Here is a 23,489-nt window from a genome sequence, read left to right on the forward strand (position 1 = left end):
ATTTTAGTTTTGGTATTGGGAATTTTTTGGTATTAAGACTTTAGCAAATTAATTATAGACATTATTTTGTTGTTCTGTCTGTTTCCAGCAGATTTCTGTGAAGAATACTTACAGGTGATGGATAGGACTTAGGGGATGTTGTAAGCAAAAGATTACATCTACCAGCATCAGTGCTGATCTATTCTATTATAGTCCTCTTCATGAAACTCATGAATATAAAATAAATGGGAGCAGAAAAACTAGAAAATGCACCCCAGTTTCCACCTAAGCTTAAATGTTTTTCATGGATTTTTGTGCCCTAAATATCCCATTGTGTTCTCGTTCATGTTATCTCATGCTCTGTAGCAATAATTAAAGCAATGAGGCATTGTTTGTAATTGCTGTTTATTTTTCTCTCTAGCTGTGTGCTGCCCACCTGCCAACCCGATCAGAGGCAGCAAACCACTATCAAGCAGTATGTCGGGCTCTGTTTGCTGAAACAATGGAGCTGTACACTTTCTTGGCCAAAATTAAAAGTGCAAAAGAGGTAAGTTTTTGAATCTGTTATAATGTGATTTAGGCTTACAGAATCACCTCTGTACCCAGCCAGCAGTGGATGTCAGATGCTTGTGGAAATTATTTGTAGTGTTCAGGGAGAGTAGTTCTACAGCTGTGTTGTTTGTATTTTGTTTTCTCATTTGGCCTGTAACCATTTACAGATGTCTCAGAAATAGTTATTAATTGTGACTAGACTATTTGGAAGGAAAACAGAAAAATTTCTTGGGTTGTTATGCAGTACTATTCCATTCCAACGTGCATGCATGCAAGCAATGTATTTGAGTCTGAAAACTTCTGTGGTGTTGTTAAGTATCAGAGCTTTCCCTGTCCTTCCTCAGCTCGTCCTCATGCCTTGTCTTTGGCTGAGAATTATCTGAGATTCTCCTTGCTCGTAATTTGTCCTCACTCAGCAGCTTTCCTTACCTTTGATGTATGATTAGCTTGTTTGTCGGTCACACAGGCTTCACAGCAGAGCCAGCTTAAAATAAATAAATACATAAACAATTCCACCTGTAGGTCATGATGTCTATGTTCACTGCCTGCTTGGTTGTTCCTGTTGACTGAAAGGCCATCCTGTGAACCACTTCAATTAAACGATCTGGCTGAAGAATAACTTTGAGGGTGGGTGGATTAGTTTTAATGAAGATAGTTTCAGTGATCTGGTCTGCAGAGTAGCTCCATAAACAATTGTATTAACACAGTGTGGGTGTTGGTTACACTGGAAAACCAGTGGGTGAGAGGAAGGGCAGGAAGGGAACGATAGTTCTCAAGGATGATTTCTTCATCAAAGTCAGCCAGTCAAATAACAGCACTTTCATGATTTTCCTTTTTAATAAAAACCTGAAGGATTTAATTTGCTTCTCTAAGGTCCAAAGTGCCTTTTGAAAGATTTTACAGGCTGATGTAACAATTTTGCTACTGAAAGAGGCAGAGCTGTTCCACCCATGCATACGTGCTCCCACTGCTTTGCTTCCTCTGATTCTAGAAAACAAGCACAGAAAATAAATGATAAATTAAAAATAATAATGAAGGCTTCCTTGTCAAGTTCGTGAGCTGAATCAGCTCATCATTGGGTCAGGTGTGCTTTGGAGCAGCACAAGAGAGCTCTGCTGCCACACTAGTGAAAGATGCAAACCAGTCGGAGGCACAAGAGACTGGTGCTGTCTTTCCTCCTGTTCAGGGGCCTGGTTGAGACACATCTGTCCAAGGGGGAGAATCCTTCATAGATGGTTTTCTGTTGCCTGGGGTCAAGCTTCACTTCCATTTTTCCTCCAGCCCTACTCAAACTGAAAGCAATTTCTAAACTGAAGTGGTATCATACACAGATAATTTTGACAGTGTCAGCGTGGCTGAAGAGCCACTTGTTCTCTGAAGCGTCCGCATTACAGTGCAGCTGATGCAGAGAGCTGACAGAATGCAGCGTCTCGGTGCTAAAACCTTGACATCATTAATTTCACATCTTGGCATTTGACTGCTCCTTGGTGTTCTGACCACTGGATAATTGAAGGATCTGTGCTATAAACACTTCAACTAGCAGCTAGTGCAAGGTCCGTGCTGAGGCCCTTTGGAGTTCTTGTTTCTGCTTAGAGAGGAGGTATGTTTCCAGTAGTTCGTAAACATTTTGACTGCAGTAAGCAGGAATAAGGTGTCAGTGCTGTCAATGTTGAAGTAAAATATTGCATATTGTGATTATTTAAAACATTTTTTTTCAATTTATTAAAATAATTACAGGGGTGTTTTAGAATTTGCAGATTATTTATCATCTTGTAATTGGGAATGAAAACCCAACATTTGACAACACCATAGAGCATACTGTGAGTTAATCTCAAATGAAAGGAACCATTTGCCTCTCAAAGGCTATTAGGGATTGTTTCAGAGCACATTTAGGTCAAAGGAAGTAATCCTTGTAGATGAAATTCTGGCCTTACTGAAATCAATGAGACTTTTATCACTGCACTTATCCAAAGCCAGAATTTTGATCACTTGATTTCATTTTACCCCGGATCAGTCCCCTAGCAGGCATACAAGAAGTGACCAAGAAAATTATCTTACAAGCAGCTTCTGGAATATAAATAGTTTTTATGATATTCTTGATCCTTGCTTATAGCTTTTATCCAACTATAGATTCAGAAACAATGTGATTCTTGAAAATAATGTAGTATAAAAAGGAAAAAAAAAGGTGTGAAGCAAATACAGGATGGAATGCTGTAAATCTTGTTATTCCATTTTAAATATACCTCTATAGTTTATACTCGAGGCAAGTAGGAATCATGTCATCGTGCTAGGTTTGCGTCAGTGAAAACTGGTATTATGTACGTTTTGCTTTTTCAAATACACAGAAGAGTCTTAATTAATGAGGAATACAGTTAAATAAAATTCAAGTTAATAAAATCCTTTTTCTTTTCCTTTTGTATTGTCATATGAGTATGGGTATAAAGGAGAGAAAAACTTAATACTTTAGTAAGGATATTTTATTGTCATCGATTCATGGTGATTGCAATGTCAGAGAATTAGGGAAAAAACAAGCTATATATATCAGCTCCAATTAAAACCACAAACTTATACCATGTAATATTGTGTCTGTGACACTAAGGGTACCAGGAGTTTTAAACTAATAGTTTATTTTAAAAACTGTGAACTTAATTCGGAGAGCCTTAGAACCCCTCAGACCTAGTTGTGGTGATGAGATCAAAATAAAAAACATGGCTTCAAATAACTTTCCTATGAATAAAAAAAAATACTTCAAAATTCCTTGGGCTCTTTCTGGGGCTACTGTGTTGTATCTGGGTATCTGTTCCCCAGCTATATGAAGCTCATGCTTTTTGCTCAGGAGGCACTTTAAACAGCCAATGCTACTGTAGAAGAAGAGGGAGAATTTTTATCTGCAGAAATTCATTTACTAGGATTGTACCGAATCTGGTCTTATGCTACAGCCCAGGGCAGGTTTAGCAGGAAAAGTGCACTTTGAAAGAGGCAGAAGAAACTATTGCTGTGATGTTGTTTTCAGTTTGTATAAAAACATGTCGGGGCTTTGAAAGTTACTGGAATTACGAGGGAAGGATCAGGAGGCACGAGGTATAGGCCTATAGTGTTCTCCAGTCTGTCCTGTGAGCATCGCTGCCTTAGCAAATGGAGCATAGCTTCAGAAAGGGCTTTACTGGCATGCACTTGGGTGAGTGCATTACTCAGAAATGATGGAGCAATGAGTGAGCTGTTAAGGTCATCTCAATGGATGTCGAATATAATGTTTCAGCCACTTTGTCAAATACTTGGTGCCTTGTGGATTTTATTTCCACTTTGATTCTCTGTGTGTGAGAGGTCAGCGGTAGAGATGACTTGCAGACAGGAAGACGACATTTCCATTCTTACAGAGAAAGAAATGTTACGTCTAGTAGTTGTACAGGGCAGTACTCAAGACAGAGATGAGAAAGGTGTGATACTACTGTTGTAATAATAATTTTTAAAAATGAAAAAGAATAAAAGGAGTAAAAATACATATTTCTTGGGAATAGCAGCAGCAGCAACTCCGGAGTAGGGCTGCAATTTAGTTGACTAATCTGACCTAACTTTGCATCCTTTTGCAAGGTGAAGGTTTTGTAGAAAGTGTAGTGGGATGTCTTTTCAGCTTGCTGGCAGCATCTGTATGCTACTCGGGCTCTGTGAAAGGAGATCCACCCTGTGTACCATCTGCTGCCACCCAGAAGTGGTCTTTGATGGGCCAGGACCTCCTGACTCCATGGTCCTGCAGTTCAGATGTTTACAGCTGATGGCAAAAATAGGGTACAGCTTGTTTCTCATCCCAGGCAGTGAGCTTTTTAAATTGCAATCAAATTTCCACAAAAGCGGAATCTCGCCCTTTGTTTTTGATAGTGTGTGTGGAAACGTGGACTACAAGGCGGAGGAAGTGTATTTGTGTGTGAGGCAAAGACAGTTTGAATATCTGCTAAAATGAACCTCATCTGAAAGGAGAGATTAATCTTGTTCAGGATCATCGAAAAGCCATCGAGATCACCTTTGTTGGCCCCTAGCCATAGACAGAACTGCAGGCACAAGTGAGCGATGTCCACAAGATAAAACAAATGTTCCTGTTGTGGAGTATCTGAAAAGGTCTCACACGTTGCTCAGAGACAGCAGCGAGCGTGACTGTGAGAAACAGGGAGAGACTGTGTAAGCACACAGAAATTGGATTGGATTTGGATTGGATCATGGATCTGTCTGGTCTGCTGGCCACTTTGTGAACCTGCTTAATTGAGGGGGCATCTACCCCAGTCCTCTTCAGCTCCCTGTTACTGCCCAGGCTCCCCTCCCACTGGAGTGGGTGCTCTATGCCTGCTTACTGCCTGAGGGAGCCAGCAACGTGCCCTTGCCACAAAGATGGCAGTGGTGTCCTGGGCTACATTAGGCAAAGCATTGCCAGCAGGTCAAGGGAGGCGATCCTTCCCCTTCATTCAGCACTGGTGAGGCCACACCTGGAGTACTGGGCCCAGTTCTGGGCTCCCCAGCACAAGAGAGATGAGGACACACTGGAGAGAGCCCAGTGCAGGGCCGTGAAGATGGTAAAGGGCCTGTAGCCCCTCTACAGTGCGAAGAGGCTGAGAGAGGTGGGACTGTTCAGCCTGGAGAAGAGGAGGCTTGGGGGGATCTCAATGTGTATAAATATCCAAAGGGAAGGTGCAGTGAGGATGGAGCCAGGCTCTGTTCAGTGGTACCCAGTAACTGTACAGGAGGCAGCGGGCACAGCTCTGAGCAGCAGGCCGCACTCGTGTGCTGTGCGGGTGGCCAAGCACTGGCACAGGCTGCCCAGAGAGGCTGTGGGGTCTCCTCATGGAGACCTTCAGAAGCCGCCTGGACGTGGTGCTGGGCACCCTGCTCTGGGTGGCCCTGCTGGGGCAGGGGGCTGGGGCAGGGGGCCTCCAGAGGGACCTGACAGCCTCAGCCGCTCTGTGACCCTGTGAGCGGTACCAGTAAATATTGATGTCAGCCTGTAGCAGAGCTAAGGATTCGTGAGTGGACTGTGAGCGATGAACTCACGACTGGCACCATAGCAGGTCCTAAAAGACAGCATGGGATGCTGCGCGCCATAAGATACAGGCATTGTCTTGTAGGCAGATGTCTTCATCTGCCGCAGTAGGTTTGACTTGTATCTCAAAAATATGTTGAAATGGATGTATATCCTAGAGCATTACAATTAATATTCCTTCCAAACTCATTAAAATTTTGTATAGTTTTATAATTGCCTACCTCATCAAATGCAGTTAAAGTCCATGTTCATCAAAAACTTGTCCGTAATTTCATTATCCACAGTATGCCTTTTAATTAACCAAGTTTTTGGTAGAATACAGAAAAAGCCCTCAATCTGTCATCTTTGTACTGGTCTTTTAAACAATGCCCTCTATGATTTCTTTCCTGTCCAATCTAATAGCTTTATTTCTTTCAGTCTGTCTGGATATATTTCAACCTGACCTGTATGAAAACATAAACCTTCCAAGGTCTAATTAAGTACATAAATAGAAATTAAAATGTTCCTTTTTTTTTTTTTTTTTCCCTATCTTCATGCCATCTAGAGACTCAGCTGGAAAACAGCTAATTAAAAAAGTAGATTACTTTCTATATAACATGGCTATACTGGTGTATTATTTGTACAAAATATGGTTATACAGGTAGTTAATAGATACCTAAATAATGTTAATGGCTAACTTATTTTACAAATAAGGTCACTAGCCAAGTTACTCTTAATAGTCTTGTGACCATAATAGCTGTTAAACACACTGCTGAGTGGATTTGCAGAAAGTACAGTTGGAGAAACTGATTCCCAAACTTTTCTGCCTATAACCTCGCCTCTGCTTCCACTTCTAGGCTTCCAGTGACTCCGCTTTTGCAACTGTATTGTCATCAGGCTTGCAACTCCATCATGATGTTTGATCCCTCCATTTAGGAGCCATTTAAATGGCAACCAAATAAATGAGGGAAAAGACTGGGATTTTTTGTTTGTTTTGTTTTTGTGTGTGTGTGTGTGTTGCAGGCACTGTAACTCAGTAAGTGTTCCATGCACTTGTTTTTTGTTTGTTTTTATCTCTTTAATAGTTTTTTGAGCAGCACGGTGACTACTCTTTCCAGAGCTGAGTATGTCAACCCACACCACTGCTTATGAAGAGCTTTTTCTGATGTTCAGTGATATTCTTAAAATGACTTGAAGAATGAGGGAGTTTTTCAGGGACTGATTCAACTGATCATATTCCCTTCAACAACTCTTGCTTGAGTTAAAGGGGGATTTGGGATCTTCAAAGAACTGAAGTAATACTGCTGGCCAAGCCCTTTGAATTTAAATCCAGGATGGATTGTTATATACATAAAAGTGTTTTTCCCCTATATGCAGGTTATGCATTTTTAAATTGACAATAAAAATGCAAGAATATTTTATTAGTTTCCCAGATATCAGCATAAGAATCACTTGCATCAGTGACCAAATTACCAAGAATATAAAGCAGGAGATGCCATAGGTTTTGTTCTGAAACTGGCCAAAGACAAAGTGAAGATCCGGATTCCTGAAATACGGCCTTCATTAAAATGTTGCGTTTTAGGGAGCATTTTGTGGAAGCGAGCCCTTGATGCTGTGCTGACAAGCGTCTTATATAACCTCCCATCTGTCGCAGGCGCAGGAGAACGTGTCACAAATGTGGGACAAATGTGGGACACGTGGCAACAGCGAATCAGCTGCCTGCTTTTAATAGCGCAGGAAGAAATTTGAAGAAATTTGGTATTTCTATTGCTAGCATTTGTCGCAAAATGCAGCTGAAGAAAAAATGGCCAAGTGCTGTAATGGTTTAAAAAAGCCAGAGCTGTTGAAACACTTGCTTCCTACACATCTGACCCTTATTTCGTGAACGTATGCCCAGGCTATAATAGATGAATCAGATCTGTGGTATGGGTTTGAGGTTCTGGGATGATTTAGAAAAACCCTTTTAAGATGTTTTTGCTTTCTGAAAAGGAAACCCATTTAGGCTATGTATTTATTACACCATAATAGCTTTCCTTAATCCATTGTCCCAAGGGTACATACAAATGGATACAGCAGCTGAGGTTACTCATAGGTTTTGGATCCCAGCTAAGTTCTGACAAACGGTCTGTTGTATTGTAAATGTTTTGGTTTCCATAATTTACGATTGCAGCAGATTCTGAAACCCACGGACACTGACTGGGGATGCTGGAGGGAAATGATAATATTTCATTTAGTCCAGAAGTTTAAATGCAATAATTTGTCACCCTGAATTGATTCCTTCCTAAGCAGCACCTGGCAGATGGAGGAGAGTTAAAGAAACCTTCGTAATTCATGGCTGCAGGGATGAAGTACTTAGTTTCTTTTTTGTCCCGTGAAGCTTTCTCAATTTTATAGTGATGGAAATTACCATCTATGGTGAGCTGCATTTAGGGGTCTGAGCCAGTTGAGTTGTGGGTAGGGGGGAAACTATTCCTATAAAAAAGTGAGTATTTTCCCCACAGATTTTTCTCCCTACACAGCTCCCTATCAGGCAGAGCGGGTGGCTCTGCCGGTGTGCAGGAAGCATCCAGAGCACCCAGACCCTCACTTTGGCTGTAGCCTGTGCTTATGCCAGCTCATTTGTGTCAAAAAAGGGCACTTTGAGAAATGTACCTTGTGGCTGGTGGGTTTGGCTCTCAGCTCTTGAGTGTGTGGTAGCCAGCAGCACCCACACCTGCGCTTTCTAAAGTAGAAACTCCCCCTCCAGCTATGTTCCAGAGAAACTAATTAGATGGCTGCCTCCTTTGGAAGATCTTTCAGCTGTTCAGTTATGTGTGTTCTCCCCCCCTTCCTCCCCTTCTTATTTTTTGTTGTTAAGAAAAATAGGTTGTAGTCTTTTTAGTTTCGTGGAATATTTCCATCAGTCAAAGGCATCAGCCTTTGGGCATAAACCAGCCCCGTTAAGTGTGTGGTAGGGAGCATGGCTGCTGAAAGGGGTAATTGCTGCAGGTGTTGTTGGACAGTCAAAGTAAAGGTTAAGCAGCTGGAACGTGTTAATTTTTTTTCAAATTGATAGGTACCTTCCAGTATGGAAAGGAGGAGCAACTCTGACAGTTGTGAGCGAATTTACTGCAGTTAACTTTTTGATTACGAAGAGAAAAAGGAGAAAGTATTAGAACGATTGTATATTTCGCAATTTATTAGTAAACGTTAGCTGTTCACACAAAAGCAAGAAATTTACAGCTCACAGATACTGTCTTTGAAATGGCTACTGCAACTTTGAAAATGATATGGAAAAGAAGAAACCCTGGGTGGCAAAATAGGCATAAATGAGGCCTTCGTGTTACTCGTTCTTTCTGTTTTTTGTTTGTTTGGTTGGTTTTTTGTTTTTCTTTTTTTGTTTTTCTTTTTTCCCTTGGGAAAAGATTATGGCCTGTTAGAGTTAGACTGAGTGCTGCCCGCAGCAGCAGGACCAGCCCAAGTTTCCATACAGCCATTCTTTCCCAGCTGGGCATCCTGCGGCAATACTGCGAGCCGTGCCAAAATGTGCCCGCATTGTGCAATGATAGATGTGCTTCTGTAGCATAGGTGATTTATGACTTTTTAAGAGTCTTCCTGTAAATTATGTATTATTTTTTTATAGGGCAGTGGTAATATTTCTTCACTGATGTGAAAGTAAATGTGTTACTTGCTTTAAAAAGACAATAAATAATCCATCTGCTGTTTTTCCAAAACTTCCGTGGTGGCTGACTCACACATGCTGTCTCTGTTAGCACATGTGGTAGATACACTCCAGAATGTGTGCAAGTTAAGCGCTTTTCCAGTGCTTGCATTTCTTCCATTGAAATGGTTATGGTTTGGGAACTACTTGCAGGAAAAAATGTTTTACCAAATATGCTTATTTTTAAGCTTTCTCAGAAGCTCCAAGGCTTGAGACTCATTGTTCAGTTCCATTAAAGGAAGAGCTTGAGTGCTCAAAAGTGAGACAAATGTTTTTAATGCATAAATACATAAAACTCTGTCAGACCTCTGGCCTATGGGTTTAGTCTCATAAAATAATGAAGTCATTAGCAGATTTAACTATCCTTTTTAATACATTAATAAGTAACAAGAAAACAGATCAAATTAAACATTGTTAAAGATTTCCCAGAAAACCCTCTGTAAAAGTAGAATGGAGTATTGAGAATGCATTTGTACTGCTGATTCCAGAACATTTCAATACAAAAGTAAAAGTAGCATTTTGATATGCAATTCTTGGTGTCTAAGATAGTTTCTCTAAAGCCACTCTAACCATTTAATCTTTTGCCTGCATTTGTGTGTGTGCAAGCTTGCCTATTCTTTATTTTACTGTAATTTTTGATCATTTTTCATCTTCTTGTTAGTATGAAAGCTTTGTTTTTCCCCTTTGTAAACAATCTTTTCCATATTTGCATCTAGTCTTGTTCATAAATGAGAGTTTACTTCTGACAGATCTGTTTCTCTTCCTTACTTACAGATTTTGGGATCTGAGTAATAAAATCATAAAACTGTGTTATACAGGCTGCTTAATGTCAATATAAATGCAAGTCTGTCACTATTCTGTTTGAAGGATTTCACATAGTTTATTTCACCTTGCAACTAACTTTCTGGGAATTTCTCCTTCAACAAAAATGAGCTGTCCTGCATTTGGCAAGTAGCAGTAATTTTGTTATGAATGGATTCTTACCAAGTCAGTAACCTTTTCTATGTTGGAGTTTAACAAACTTGCTACTTTTTTTTTTTTTCTGTGCATAGCTCAACTTTAGGCACATTACAATTTCTATGTATAGGTTTTTCTGGTATGCTATTATCTGAAGTATTCTCATACTTAGAACTTCAGATTTTTTGCAACATTGAAGGTCTGTTTTTCAGTTAAGTGAAATATTCAAACAGTATTTCAAATTATTTTTGCAGTGTTACTGTTCAAGTTGTAAGATACTCAGTAGAATACCCAAACAATATCATTCAAAAGATAAGCTTCTGCTTTACTGTAAAGTAATGCCACCATTCAGTTTATTGACTAATTTTCTTTTCATTTGCAGAATCTGAAGAAGATTCAAGAAATGGACAAAGAGGCAAGTGATGAATCCAGTACAGATCTTGATGACTTAAAGAATGCTGACTGGGTAAGACAACAATTGAATAATGATTCAGCACCGTTATTAGTAATTTATATTTCTTTATAATGCTTGCCTAAAGTTGTTTGGTTTATGTTTAAATCGGTGTCTGTTGGTTGTTTTTGTGTGTTGTTGTTTTTTTTTTAACATATGAACTAGTACTAAATTATGACAAGTTAGTACCAAATGGAATTTCAACCTTCCTTCACAGATAGATGAAATAATGTAAGTATCCAAACATCACACTATTTCTTTAGACTCAGCTTTCATGTCCAAGCATCACACTATTTCTTTAGACTCAGCTTTGATGTGGAAGCTTTTGCAATTTAAAGGGCTGGACATATAGACAGGTATCATGCTGACTGCCCTTCAGAGAGGCAGCCAGGAAGGAGGCAGAGCCACCAGCTGAGTTTCTTTAGTGATGAAAGAAAAAATGCTACAGAGAACACTCAGTAGCTTGTATTGTTTTCTATTTACTTTTTTTGGCCAGTATATAGAGGAACATTAAGACATTCTTAAAAGTTCTTGATTTCAATTTCCTAATTTTCTGTCTACTACCTGTTCTTACTCCTCTCTACCCATTCCCCAATAATAAGAGGGAAATGTTAGTATGTGGTAGGCAGAGCAAAAAAAAATCGAGTACCAAGAGGGTATTGCTAGACCTGTATTTGTGTTTAGGATTGTCTCGGCCCAGACGCAGGACCTTGCACTTGGCCTTGTTGAATTTGGAACTACTACATGGAGAACAAATACATGAGTCCTGTTATATTCAGGGTTAAAAATGGGCTTATCTGAAATCACCATGGACAAAATGGGTCTGGTTGATGTGTTAAAAATAAAATGATAAAGCTCTGCGTATTTGGTCGTGTCCTGAAAGGGGAATGAGCAACTTTAGTTCAATCTGAATTGGTATGCAAGGGTAAGGTATTAAATAAAATTTTGCTCTCTTTTCTCTTCAGGCTCGTTTTTGGGTACAAGTGATGCGAGATTTACGGAATGGTGTCAAACTTAAGAAGGTTCAAGAGCGTCAGTACAACCCACTCCCCATAGAATATCAGCTCACACCCTATGAAATGCTGATGGATGATATTAGATCCAAACGCTATACCTTAAGAAAGGTCATGGTAAGTCAAGAGAATTACCAGAATTTGTCAAATCTGAAATAATTCTTTTTATTTTTTTTCCTTTTCCTTTTTTTTCTGTTTCTTTTTATACTTTTTTTTTCATTCATTCAATTTTTTTCTTTTCTTTTTTTCCTGAGAACACTGAAATTATGATGTCATGTAGATAGTACTAATGTTCATGGGTTTTATATGGCATCTTAAATCTATGTAGTATTTTGAGGGGAAAAATGTGAAACCAACAAATGTTGAGTATTTTGTTTTCCATATGGCAGGAAAAATTCAAAATTTTGAAAGACATTCCTACATATCATATGCTTGAACAAATGATTTCTGTTGGTTTATGATAATCTTAAGAGTCATTTCAACAGTCCTGTCATGCTTTCTACTGAGAGATGGTGTTAGGCTTTTACTGGGGAGAATGTTTATGTTGAGATACAGCATAATTTTTGGAATAAATGTGGCATTCCAGAATATAAAGTGCCACCAAGTTGTTATATGAACTGTGACAGGAAATGAAAACCTACAGTGTTTGAAAACTTGTAGTACCATGATCTGCTAAGAGCTGTCAAGGAACACTTTGTGTAAACCATTTTAAACCTTCGATTTGTAGAAACTGAGCTCAGTTGTTTTCAGCATATCATATTGCTACTTTCAAGTGGAAAATAAAAAAAAGAAGCTAAGGCAAGCTGGAGAGTGTTGATGGGTTTCCTCCTAGATACTCATGAAAGTGCATATAAGATTGACCCGAGGCACTCTTTTTATCAGAGCCCATTTGATATTTACTGGCGTCTCCTTGTTCTTTTATTCCTTTTAGTTTATATTGTGTTCATCGTAAAGATGTTCTTCCTGATAAGGCAGCAATTGATCTAAAAGGATCCTTATCCGTAGTAAAACATTTTAAACCCCTTTGTCAGAGGCATGTACTTGGTCATTGTCAACATTTATATCTGACATTTATTTATGTTTGTCTGTTATTAGTTACAATGGAAACATCTTATTAGAATATCTTGTATTCAACTATACTTGTATTCCTGAAAAAAATTCACAAAACTTTTGCTAGTAAGAAGGCCAGGATTCCACCTGAAAAATTCAGAGAGGAGAGGGAAAGAAATCATGCACTTGAGATCATTAGAAAAAAAAATAGAGGAGGAAAAATTTGAAATTACTCCATGGAGAACAAATACATGAGTCCTGTTACAAATATAAAGGCCTTTTGTGTATGAAGTGAAAGTATTTTCCTAACCAAGGTGTGGATTCAGACTATCAGACTATTTTCATTTTCTGCAGCAGCTTTCTGTTGCTTAAATATTATTAGGGGAAAATACATACCCAGGAATGATACCTATCTATCTTTACGCTCGCAGTTCAGAAAACAGAGCTAACTGACCCTCCTACCCACTGCAAAAGAAGAAGTCACCTCAGGACCCTGATTACTGTATGCAATCAAGATAGTAGTTTCTTCTGGATGGGTACCCTTGGGTGATCTGATTTTGCTTTTGGCAGGCTGGGCTTTAATTCATCTTCTGTTGAGCGAGCTTCTGCCTCTTCTGAAGAGATTTTCTTCATTATGTTGTAGGTCTTGGAGGCACAGCTGCTCTTCTCTTCATCCAGACTCTTGCCGTATGCAAAATCCCTGCAAGCATCTATTTTTGTCCTGCTATCTTGTCTACTAGGTAGATTGTCCAAAGTGACCTCTGGGCATAAACGTGAATTGGGATTACAATCAGCTGTAGGTACAGGACCTGTAGTGCTGTCTCTCGTGCAATTGCTGGCTTCATCTGAAAACTGCTGAAGACTGTGTGTTAGAAAACTAACTTTTTTCTTATTATAAACCTTCCATCCAGTAATTTGGATTCTGCTGCAGGGTCTGCTTGAAGAGTGTGCCAAACATGCAGAATAGAATGCGGTTTGATATGAAATGTGTGGAGCCTGGAGGATTCATACAGAATTACAAGTTTGGTTAGATGTCATAAATACAGCATCGTTTAGCTGACTTTAATGGGTCAGAGCTAATTATATATATTCTCGTCAGAGAAAACTGTCATGCTTCTTGAGAAGAGGAGGAAATGACAAGAGTCCTAAATCTAAATTTTAAAGCAGCCTGGGAAAGATGGGTTATGTTTCTTTCTATCAGTCAAAGCAGATGTTTGGCAAAATTTTTATTAAAAACATTTTTTGCTTTAAAGTTATGGGTAGTATTTTTAGACTTGACGGCTTGTGAAAATGCATGCCACTGAAGATAACAGGAGGTGGATCATTTTTAAGTAAATAAAATGTTAGATAAAGTCTTTACTCTCCTTTTTATGAATGTAATGCTGTGTTTAAAAGAGTAGCTTGATCTGTCCCTGACTGCTCGGTACTCCTAGTAAAAATTAGCAAAGGAGCAGATGTTCCTGTTAGGTGCATCACTTAGGATCTATTTTGGTGTTTTAGACTGTCAGCAGTGTTAACAGATACCAATAACTGGAGCTGTCTGTTCTCACAAGTCTTCTGTCATAGGGCAATTCTTCAAAATGTCTTGATGTAAAATGTCACATTCTGGGCTTTTTGCAAATAACTAGTTTCATTAGTTTCAGTGACCTCTGCATTTCTATTTTAGTAGATATGAAAATTCCAAATTTGTCATCTCTCTGTCCCCCTGATGCAGGAGTCTTTGTTTCTGTGGTTGTCATGGGAACGAGAAGACTTTCATCCTGGCATTTTGTAATCTTGGCATGTTTGCTTTAGCAGCTTTAATGGCTTTTTTTTCTCCTACAAAACACTCACTCCCAGAAATCCTAGGTATAGCAGCGAGCTTTACAGTTCTTAACCATGCTTTAGGGCTACCCAAGGAAGTAGTGGCTCTGTTAAGTACCACGATTATTATAGGGGATCATAAACTTGTATCCGTAATAGATGTGCAGGTGCAGCAGCATGAATACAGTGGTTTACAACGTGCAGGATCAAAGAATAGACACTGCTGCTTGACCTTTCTGTATGGAGCTAAATCAGCAAATTGATATGCACTGTGTGACAACCAGGTGACAACTAAAGCACTACACAGTCTGCATAATGAAATTTGACAAATGCATATCTATCTACTTACAAAGCTTGAATTCACAACCAAACTTTAGCATGGGCTGTTTTGGGAATGATGTAGCACGTCCCCTCTGACGATGTCAGTGTTCGCAATTTCATTTCAAGTGAAAATTTTTAGATGGTACAAAAGCATCAGTTTCATTTTATCTGTTACTTAGAGATAGGAGTCTTCTACTTAATACTATCACCTTTTATAATGTGAAAAATAAATGGCTGAGATAGCTGAATGTCAGTGATGAGTGACATAGTTCTTGTGAGTCGTGTGCAGGTCACCAAGTACCATTTGAAGTTATTATTTTAACTGCAAGTCTCTATATATTAAAATTTGATGGAAGCAAGGATTATGTGGTAATTTCTGTGTGCTTTAGCTGTTCAGATCTCTAAATTTCTGGTTGATTTTTGTAATCATTGATTATGCTTTTCCCACCTGGCCAGTTTTAATGCATACTGCTGTACAAAAGCCATTTTATACACATGAAGATTTAGTATAGCATTACAATGTTTTGAGGTATTTATTTAGATACTGGTTTGCAGTTTGGGGCAGTGTGCTATGTGGGCACCAAGATCATTTTGCTTGTATTCTGCATGTGCCGTGGCTGCATCTGTGCAATGTAGCTCTGATTTAGACTTTAATTGAGCCATGAATTTTAATTAATTAATTAAAAGATGCATGTTAAATTGCTCATTACAGGGAGAGTCGGTTTGAGTGAAGAAATAGATCTAGCATGGACAGAGAAGATAAAAGCTTCCCTTCAGTGTCTTTCCTGTCAACATCTTGTTTGGGAGCCGAGTGTGAGAAGGGGGCTTCTGCTGGTGCTCCCGATCCTGGCTTGTCGGCTGAAGCAACTGATAAACATCCACTTGCTTTGCCACCAGCTTCCTCTGCATCTTGTGGAAAATCACTTAAGCAAATCTTGCTTTTCCCTTTTTCCAATCAAATGGAAATAGTGATACTAATTACACTCTGGTGGCATTAAGTCAGTGCAGAGAGTGCCCTGAGGTGAAAGGCTCAGAGCCATGTATTATTTATTTCCTAGCGTGGTGCAGAGAGTTGCTCCCCAAGGCTGGAATTGAGATTATCAGCGTACAAAATGGCTGTTCTGATGGTAATAGCTCGCAACTTAAGCTATCAGCTTTGACATCTGATGAACAGTAACCTGGGGATGAGAGACTCACCATTTCATTAAGGATCCTGCAAACCACGCTGGCATTGAAGAATTGCTCGGTCTTTAAACAGGAGAAATCAATCACATCAGTTAAAATAATATCCTCCTTATCATAAAATGTCAAATCACCATTTAATATAAATCTTTCCCCTTTTAATTTTTCTGTACTGTTTTTAGGAAGATGTCACGCCACATGGTTTAGCAGCTTGGTATTCTGTGCCATACAGCATCAAGTTCCCTCTGAGGAAGCTAATGGGGTTGGGAACAAATGGAAATTAGACCATGTCTGGGGTAGGGTACCTCCAGAAAGAGTCCCGAAGGAAGCAATGAAACATCCCCCTGAAGGAACTCTGCCTCCGATCCCGTATCAGGGAAGGGATGGGTCTTCGACGGGAGGCTGTCACTCTGCCTCAGGCCAGAACCAGGGCACGTCCCAGGTCAGCAGAGCTTATGTGGAAGCTGCGTGGCATTAGCGAAGTTCAGTTAGGGTTCATGCTTCGGTGACCGTGTGGGGATGTAAACCCATTTTGACTGCAGCATTTCTTCTCGTTAGCAAACACACACGTGATCTGACAAAACAGAGCTGTCTTTACACGTGTTTCATGGCTACAGAGCTTGTAAGAAGAGTCTCCCAAAGAAAGTCTAACCATCTGGCCCTTAAAAAAAAAAAAAAAAAGTGATGAAATCTGGGACATTTAGTCTAAGAAATACAGTATTGCAGGAATTTCTTTCAAATTGGAGGACAGGGCTGATAGCCAGGTACTGTGTAGCAATAGAAGGTGCCAGAAAGATGTATGGCATAGGATGCTCTCTGACAGTGTGCTTGGGCATTGTGCCACACAGGCTGAACCTGACAGATGGATTTCTTAAGCAAATCCATACAATTATTCCCAGCTTACAGTTCATAAACTCTTCAGATGACAGGAAAACTTCCCTTGCCTTGTTTATATCCTATACACGCAGTGAATTGCTGACTTTCCTGTGATGTGTTGTGTATGGTCCTACCTTCAAAATGAGATACCTGTGGAAGAAATGTCTGTCTCTTCAGATAAAAGCAAGCAAACAGGAACAACTCCCACCCAGCCCCTCTTCTGGTCTCTCCCTGTACTTTCAGTGTCATGCCGTGGCATTCTAGCAACTTGACTCTCTGGACGTATTGGCAAATTCTGCTTTACCCTTGAGTAACTTATTAAAGTGCAGGTGGAGAGGTGTCTATGAAACCATGCCCAGGGGTTTTCTCTCCTTCTGCTGGGATTCCCACGCCAGGGCACCTCTTTCTTCATGGCCAGAACAGCAGAGAGAGGTTCTGGCCTGTCAGGCAAAGAACAAGGGAAGCTTATTTTTCATCCATTGCTAAAAGCAATTCATTGCTGATAGTCCTGGTGCAGTTTTTGCTTTCGTATCAGAGTTTGGGAGATGTTAAGCAGATCCAAAAACTGGGCTCAAAACCTACGAGCAGACTGTTAGAGACTGTGTAATGGTTGGCAGAGAGCCATGGTTCAAATAGATGTTCATAAAAAAAAGGCTCTTGGCACCTTTTCCTCCAAACGAGATACGAGCTTTGTCTGCATTCTCCCATAGATGTGGTTGCAGCCTTGATACTTAATTCCATCATTTCAAAATCCTAAGTACTGCTGATTGATGCTGCTGGAACTGTGGTTATTCTGGAGCTATCTGCAAAGCTGAAAAGCTTTCCCTTAAGTCTTTGCTTGCCTGTGCTATGCATACAGATTGTTGTTCTGTTCAGGACTGTTGGGATTTTACATCTAGTGCAGGTGTCAGAACTCTGCAGGCTCTGTCAGGGATGTTGCAGATTTTCTTTTTTTCTCATCATCTGCACGAGTATCAATGCAAGGCATGGAAATATGTGTGTATTTCACTTTCTCCTTTTCAGGTCAACGGTGACATTCCACCTCGATTAAAAAAGAGTGCCCATGAAATAATCCTGGATTTCATCCGATCACGACCTCCATTAAATCCTGTATGTAATCCAGCGTACTTCTTTCCTAACAAAAATGTGGCTTTTTAAAAAATGTCTGTGTTCAGGGAATGTGTTAAATATTACATTTTCAGACGCGGTCTTTCAGAAATACTGATTTATGTATATAGAATGTGGTCTCTTGAAGAACAGTGTGTGATGCCTTGCAGCAGCCAATAGCTGTTCTCACCAGCAGCCCTTTATCTCTGAGTCACGGAAAAATGCAATTCTTCTTATGTTTTCTGTGAGTTTTAGAAATGAGTGCACATAAAATCCGATCGCAACATGCCACATTTTATTGTGTCATTCTCCCCTCCCCCCAGTGTGACATCTACTTTCAAGGGAGCACTGTTTTATGTAAATATAATTATCTTTATATACCAAGGCCTCTGCAAGAAAACTGAAACCAACCCCACCACGGCCACGCAGCCTTCATGAGAGGATATTGGAGGAAATCAAGGCAGAGAGAAAGTTGCGTCCAGTCTCACCTGATGAGATCAGGCGTAGCAGGCTGGGTAAGTCCATTGCTAGTTTTTACCAGCAGCATTCACAGAAAAATTCCCACATAAGAAGCAGAAATATTAGCAATATCTATGCAAATGTCACTGAAGATAGAAATTATTCTTGCCCATTCAGATGAAGAGAGACTAAACCTAATGACTTTGCTAGGGCTGTGTAGTCTTTGTGCTAAGTTATTTTCAAAAATAAGGTACTGTATGATTCAACTTGATCCCATCATGTTTTTAATGTAAGCATTAGATAAATTTAATGACATTATATTGCTCGTTAGATGTGACAGTTAATGTTAGATTTGCTCAGACTGGAATGGATATTGGTTCTCCCCAGTGCAATATTCCTTACATATCTGTAAGTATTCTTTACATGTCTGTTCTTAATTTTTTTCTCTTCATTTCCTGTTGCTAGCATCATCAATTTCCTTATTTTATTTGAAAATCTACTTTCATTTTGTTTGCTGAAAGCATTGCTTTCACTCAGTGATTCTAAAATCTGCTTTGATTTTGTTTGCTGGAAGTATTGCTTCTATTTTGAATCTAAATCTTTGCTTCATTTCATAAGTTATGGAGCATGTGCTTGTATATGTTTTCAGTTGATCAAATAATTAAGACTTTTACTGCAAAGCTGTTAGTTTCTGCAGTGTACATTCAACAACCCACTATGAAATTATACCAATATTACACTTTGCAATGATCACCAATTCGCATTAGTTCAATGGTTCTGACATTGACAGAAGCATGACAAATGCCGCCCTACCTTGTGACATACTTTACTTTAAAAGCATGGTATTTAAACTGCATTAGGAAAGCTGAAGTAGCTTGATTTTTGAAGAGCAGAAGTGGCATCTTATGGTTGAAAAAGCATGAAATAATCCACATGTGTGCTCTGTTGTTGCTTTTGCAGAATATTTGTGCCTGCCACATGTGCTTAAAGGCACTGATCCAGATGCAAGTGGATTGTGACAACCCATTCTCTCTAGAGGAAAATGGTTTCATTAGTCGTTTTGTTGCATTGCTCTTTGATAGAGTACGTTGTAGAGTTTGGTGAATGCTTGGGTGCATTTTAAAATGCATGGTGCTTTGGATATTGTTTCTTTGGGCCTTCCAGCTTCTAGTTTTGATTCAATTTGTGCTTGTTGTATCAACTAATGATTCTAATAGCCCTAGACATTTTTCCAAATATAGGAAGTTTGTAAAAACATGGAACAATTCTTTGCTTTTCTTTCAAACATTAAACTTCAGTATTTTACACGTTCTCCATTAGGGAACTATCATGTCTTGTAAGAGGTAGCAAATTTGATCTAATAGATTTTTACAATTTTTAACTGATATAAATTACATCAAACCCATTTAGTAAACAGTTTCTAAAAACAATCTTAGATTTTGGAGTATTCCTGGTTAGGACTTCCTGAACTGATTTCAGGGTATGTCCTCCAGTGAAGGATACCTGTCTTCCACCAATTCTTCCTCTTTTTTAAGAGAATATTATTTTTAAACTTTGGAACTGTGATAATTCCCCTTCAGTCTAGTGAATTGTTTGGATTAAATGTCATATTACTGGAGGTGTAAAAGGGGATGCGAGTTTTACTTCCCAACTGTAGTGTTGAAGATTTTATTTTTTTAATGTGGAATCATATACATTCTTATTTGTTGCTTGCATGAGGAAGAAAAAAGAGCAAGGATCTTGAAGATAATTGCTTCTTATGTTGAAATATGAGGTTTGGGTTTTTGTCACATTGAAATGATTGTTTTGCCCAGAGTTCCTTTTAGAATACAATGTGTTTGTGCAGAATTGGCGATAGAATAATGCTAGTGACCTTCAATATGATACCGATAGATCTGCCATATAGTTTAGGTGACCACTGAATGTAATTTAGTGTAGAAAAATGCAAGGCAAAAAGATTTAAGGATTGCAAATCTAAGGAGAAGCACAGTGTGGGACACTTATACCATCTGGACAGAAATATTTGTTGATATGAGAAAAAAAAAAAAAGTATTACAATGGAAAATTTGGGAGTATGTGGTACACTCCACATGTCGCAGAGTTACTCGTTGTTGCTCAGTTTATAGCAGTCAAGCACATAACTGCATTTGAATATCCTCTGCAATATGAGTGGACCTGTGGCATGTGCTTCCCAGCTTTGTCTACATGCTCTGCACAACCCACACATACAGGTGAGATCTTCTCCATCCCAGTTGCCACCGAGCAGCTGGAAACAAAGTGCCAGCCCCTGAGCCTTGCTGGTGGGCTGTGTGGCTGGCCCAGGGCTGGCTGCTGTTAAGCCGAAACTTCTTTGGAAATGGTAATTTAATCTTGTTAGCTGCACTTACAGAGGGAGACATTGGGTAGAAGAATTTGAATCAGTTTTCAAACAAGCTCAGCGGATCATCAGAATAAACTATCAAGGCAAACACAGCCTTGAGGTACATGCCCTTTTAATTGAAAGTATGGATTTATGACTCAAGTTGAGCTAATGGAGCTTGGAGAAAACTTTGTTTCATGCTCTTGTTTCATTAACCTTCAGTTAGGACATACCATTAGGTGATAACAACCCTATACTTTAAAATGTATTTGCCTTTATGTTAAGTTTGGACAGCAGTTTAGATACTGTTCTGCGCTGCTGTCTGTGGCTGATGTTGTCTAGGTAATAAACTCCAGGAGAAATGCCCTGACTCCCAAATTTGTCTCAGAGTCAGCCACCTACAGTACTCCCCGCCTAAATTTGCTCTCATGAGCAAAAGTTGTCCCAGTACAATGCTTTTTCAACCTGTTTTCACATAGCGGCATGTGTGCCTGACAGACCCTTTCATACCACCGCTGCGTGTTTATCACCCACAGGTATCACAGGTAAGCTGATGTCAGTTTTGGTGTGTCCTGGTACATTCTTGTAGTTGGGCCTGGCCTGCTTATCTGGATTAGTATACTGAAGTTTTGGGTTCAGTTGAGAATATGTCGAGTGTCTACTCCCTGAATTACACTGCACAGCTTGAAACGTGGGTAGGTTGAACACAGCAGAGGTTTGTGTGCGTTTGGAGCTAGGACCATGGGCAGACCAAAGGCCTGGAGGAAGGTTCAACAGCTATGCCATGTGATTTTCTTGTATCCAGAGATTTTATTTTCATGTGTGATTTTTCGTTATTAAGCTGGCAAGGAACAAAGCTATTGGTTATGTAAACTTCCCAGAAATAAAGAACATCTGACCGCTTTCTTATCTAGGAATAAAACGGCTAGCGGCCCTAAAAAAGAGAGGATAATATTAAGGATACGTTTTAAAGGCTAAATCCGCATAAGGTTGTGTGTTTTTTTTAAAGAACAAGAATCACCACAAATCACACTGTTAGGCCTTTTTTTCTTTCCTATTCAAGGAAATAAATGGTCAAACTTAGCCTGAGTGTCTCTCTTTATTAGTTTAATTATAATCATTGGAGATTATGCTTAAAAAAATTAGAAGTATTTATTTCAGGTCACTGAAACTTGTGTGAAATGTGGCTTTGTACTTTCAACTTTTTTTCAGCTCTCTCTCTTTCTCTGCTTTTTCTCTTTCTCTTTTTCCCTTCCTCTTTCTTTCTTCATGGCATTTTAATTGAAAATACTGTGTTTTTAAGATACTTGCCTCTTGTTTTGGTATTTGATTTATTGATTTCCAAAAATCTGGTTCTATAATTCTACAGATATCTTTATGCTTGCTCTGTTTGCAAGTCCCATTTATGCTACTGTAGTTTTCAGACTTCAGGCTTTACTCCAGTAAAGCAATAGTATGTCTGACACATTTTGGATTTAGGCAGCAGAATCCAAAATGCCTCAAGTGGAGTTAATCTTTTGTTTTCATTACCTCTCTGCTTTTCTAATAGCTGAATTATTTTCTTTTTGTTGTTTTTTGTTGTTTCTTTTTTTACAGCAATGCGGCCTCTTAGCATGTCTTACAGTTTTGACTTGTCAGGTAAAAGGTGCAACAACACCTGACGTGGTTATTGTGCTTATTGTGAAATTTGTTCCATCTGTTTGTTGAATTCCCATTTAAGAAAGAAACTTGAAGGGATTCTTCCAAGATATGGTCAGTGAAAACAAAACTTAAGACAAATTACTTTTGTTAATACCTGCATTTCCCCTCTGAGAAAAGGATACCTAGGTATAGGAGACAGCTGTGTTTCACCTGAAATAAAGTGCTGGAATTCTGTTTAAATAAATAACCATAATAAGGTGGCCTGGAGCTATTCCAAACTCTTAAAAGGGTTGTAGAAAACAGTGTCACCTTTGAGTCTGATTTGCTTATTATTTGTTAATCTGACATTGGTGTCTTTACAGTCACTTTTTGACTAGACTGTTTTCTGCAGTACTTCATTTTTCTTGAGCATCCAAAACCAAGTTTTGAATTCTTCTGCCTTTCTAGATTTAACAAAATGCACCTATGACACTAATCTAGAAAGGAACTATCAGTTCTACCGAGTGTCTTTATAGTAAATATTTTGTGAGTTATAAAGTGAAAGACATTCACTCAAAACAGGTTAAGCCTTCCAGCTTTCCTGGTTAGCAAAGTAAGTTGCTAGGGTTTGCTGCCAACAGCTGATAGAGATGATTCAATAGGTGATCTTCGTCAACTATCTAATACCAAATTTAAAGGTTCCTCTTAGTGGGCAATAGTTAGGGTAAGCAGTGACTGTACAAATGTGTTCAGCTTCAGAGACAGCAACTCCTGAGTTTGTGCCTTCTAGCCCTAAAGTAAACTTGGTCCTCCTTCGATGTGCACTAACAGGATGCTCAACCCTAAAGACTCCATCATCGAGGCTATAAATATTCTATATTATCCTCAAAGATTTGTGCACTGAGGAGAGCTCTTATGTTGGCTCTTACCTAATTTCCCTTGGGTGACTTCTGAAAAAAAAAAAAAAGTTACCAAATAAATCCATGCCCTCATTTTGTGAAGAAGCAACACCAGCTGTACCCTCCCTTCCCTCCTTCCAGTTGCACCCAGAAACA

General features: G+C 39.2%; 1 protein-coding gene across 1 annotated transcript in view; it reads left to right on the forward strand.

The window, feature by feature from the left end:
- Positions 1–23,489, forward strand: part of SPIRE1 (spire type actin nucleation factor 1) — a 129,719-nt gene that overhangs the window by 81,735 nt on the left and 24,495 nt on the right. Inside the window, exons 4-8 of the mRNA XM_040549962.1 lie at positions 401–526; positions 10,576–10,659; positions 11,610–11,774; positions 17,913–17,999; positions 18,382–18,511. Coding sequence (XP_040405896.1) covers positions 401–526; positions 10,576–10,659; positions 11,610–11,774; positions 17,913–17,999; positions 18,382–18,511 — 592 coding nt within the window. The remainder of the gene's footprint in view (positions 1–400; positions 527–10,575; positions 10,660–11,609; positions 11,775–17,912; positions 18,000–18,381; positions 18,512–23,489) is intronic.

Source organism: Cygnus olor, chromosome 2, assembly GCF_009769625.2.
Source record: "Cygnus olor isolate bCygOlo1 chromosome 2, bCygOlo1.pri.v2, whole genome shotgun sequence".
NCBI lineage: Eukaryota > Metazoa > Chordata > Aves > Anseriformes > Anatidae > Cygnus > Cygnus olor.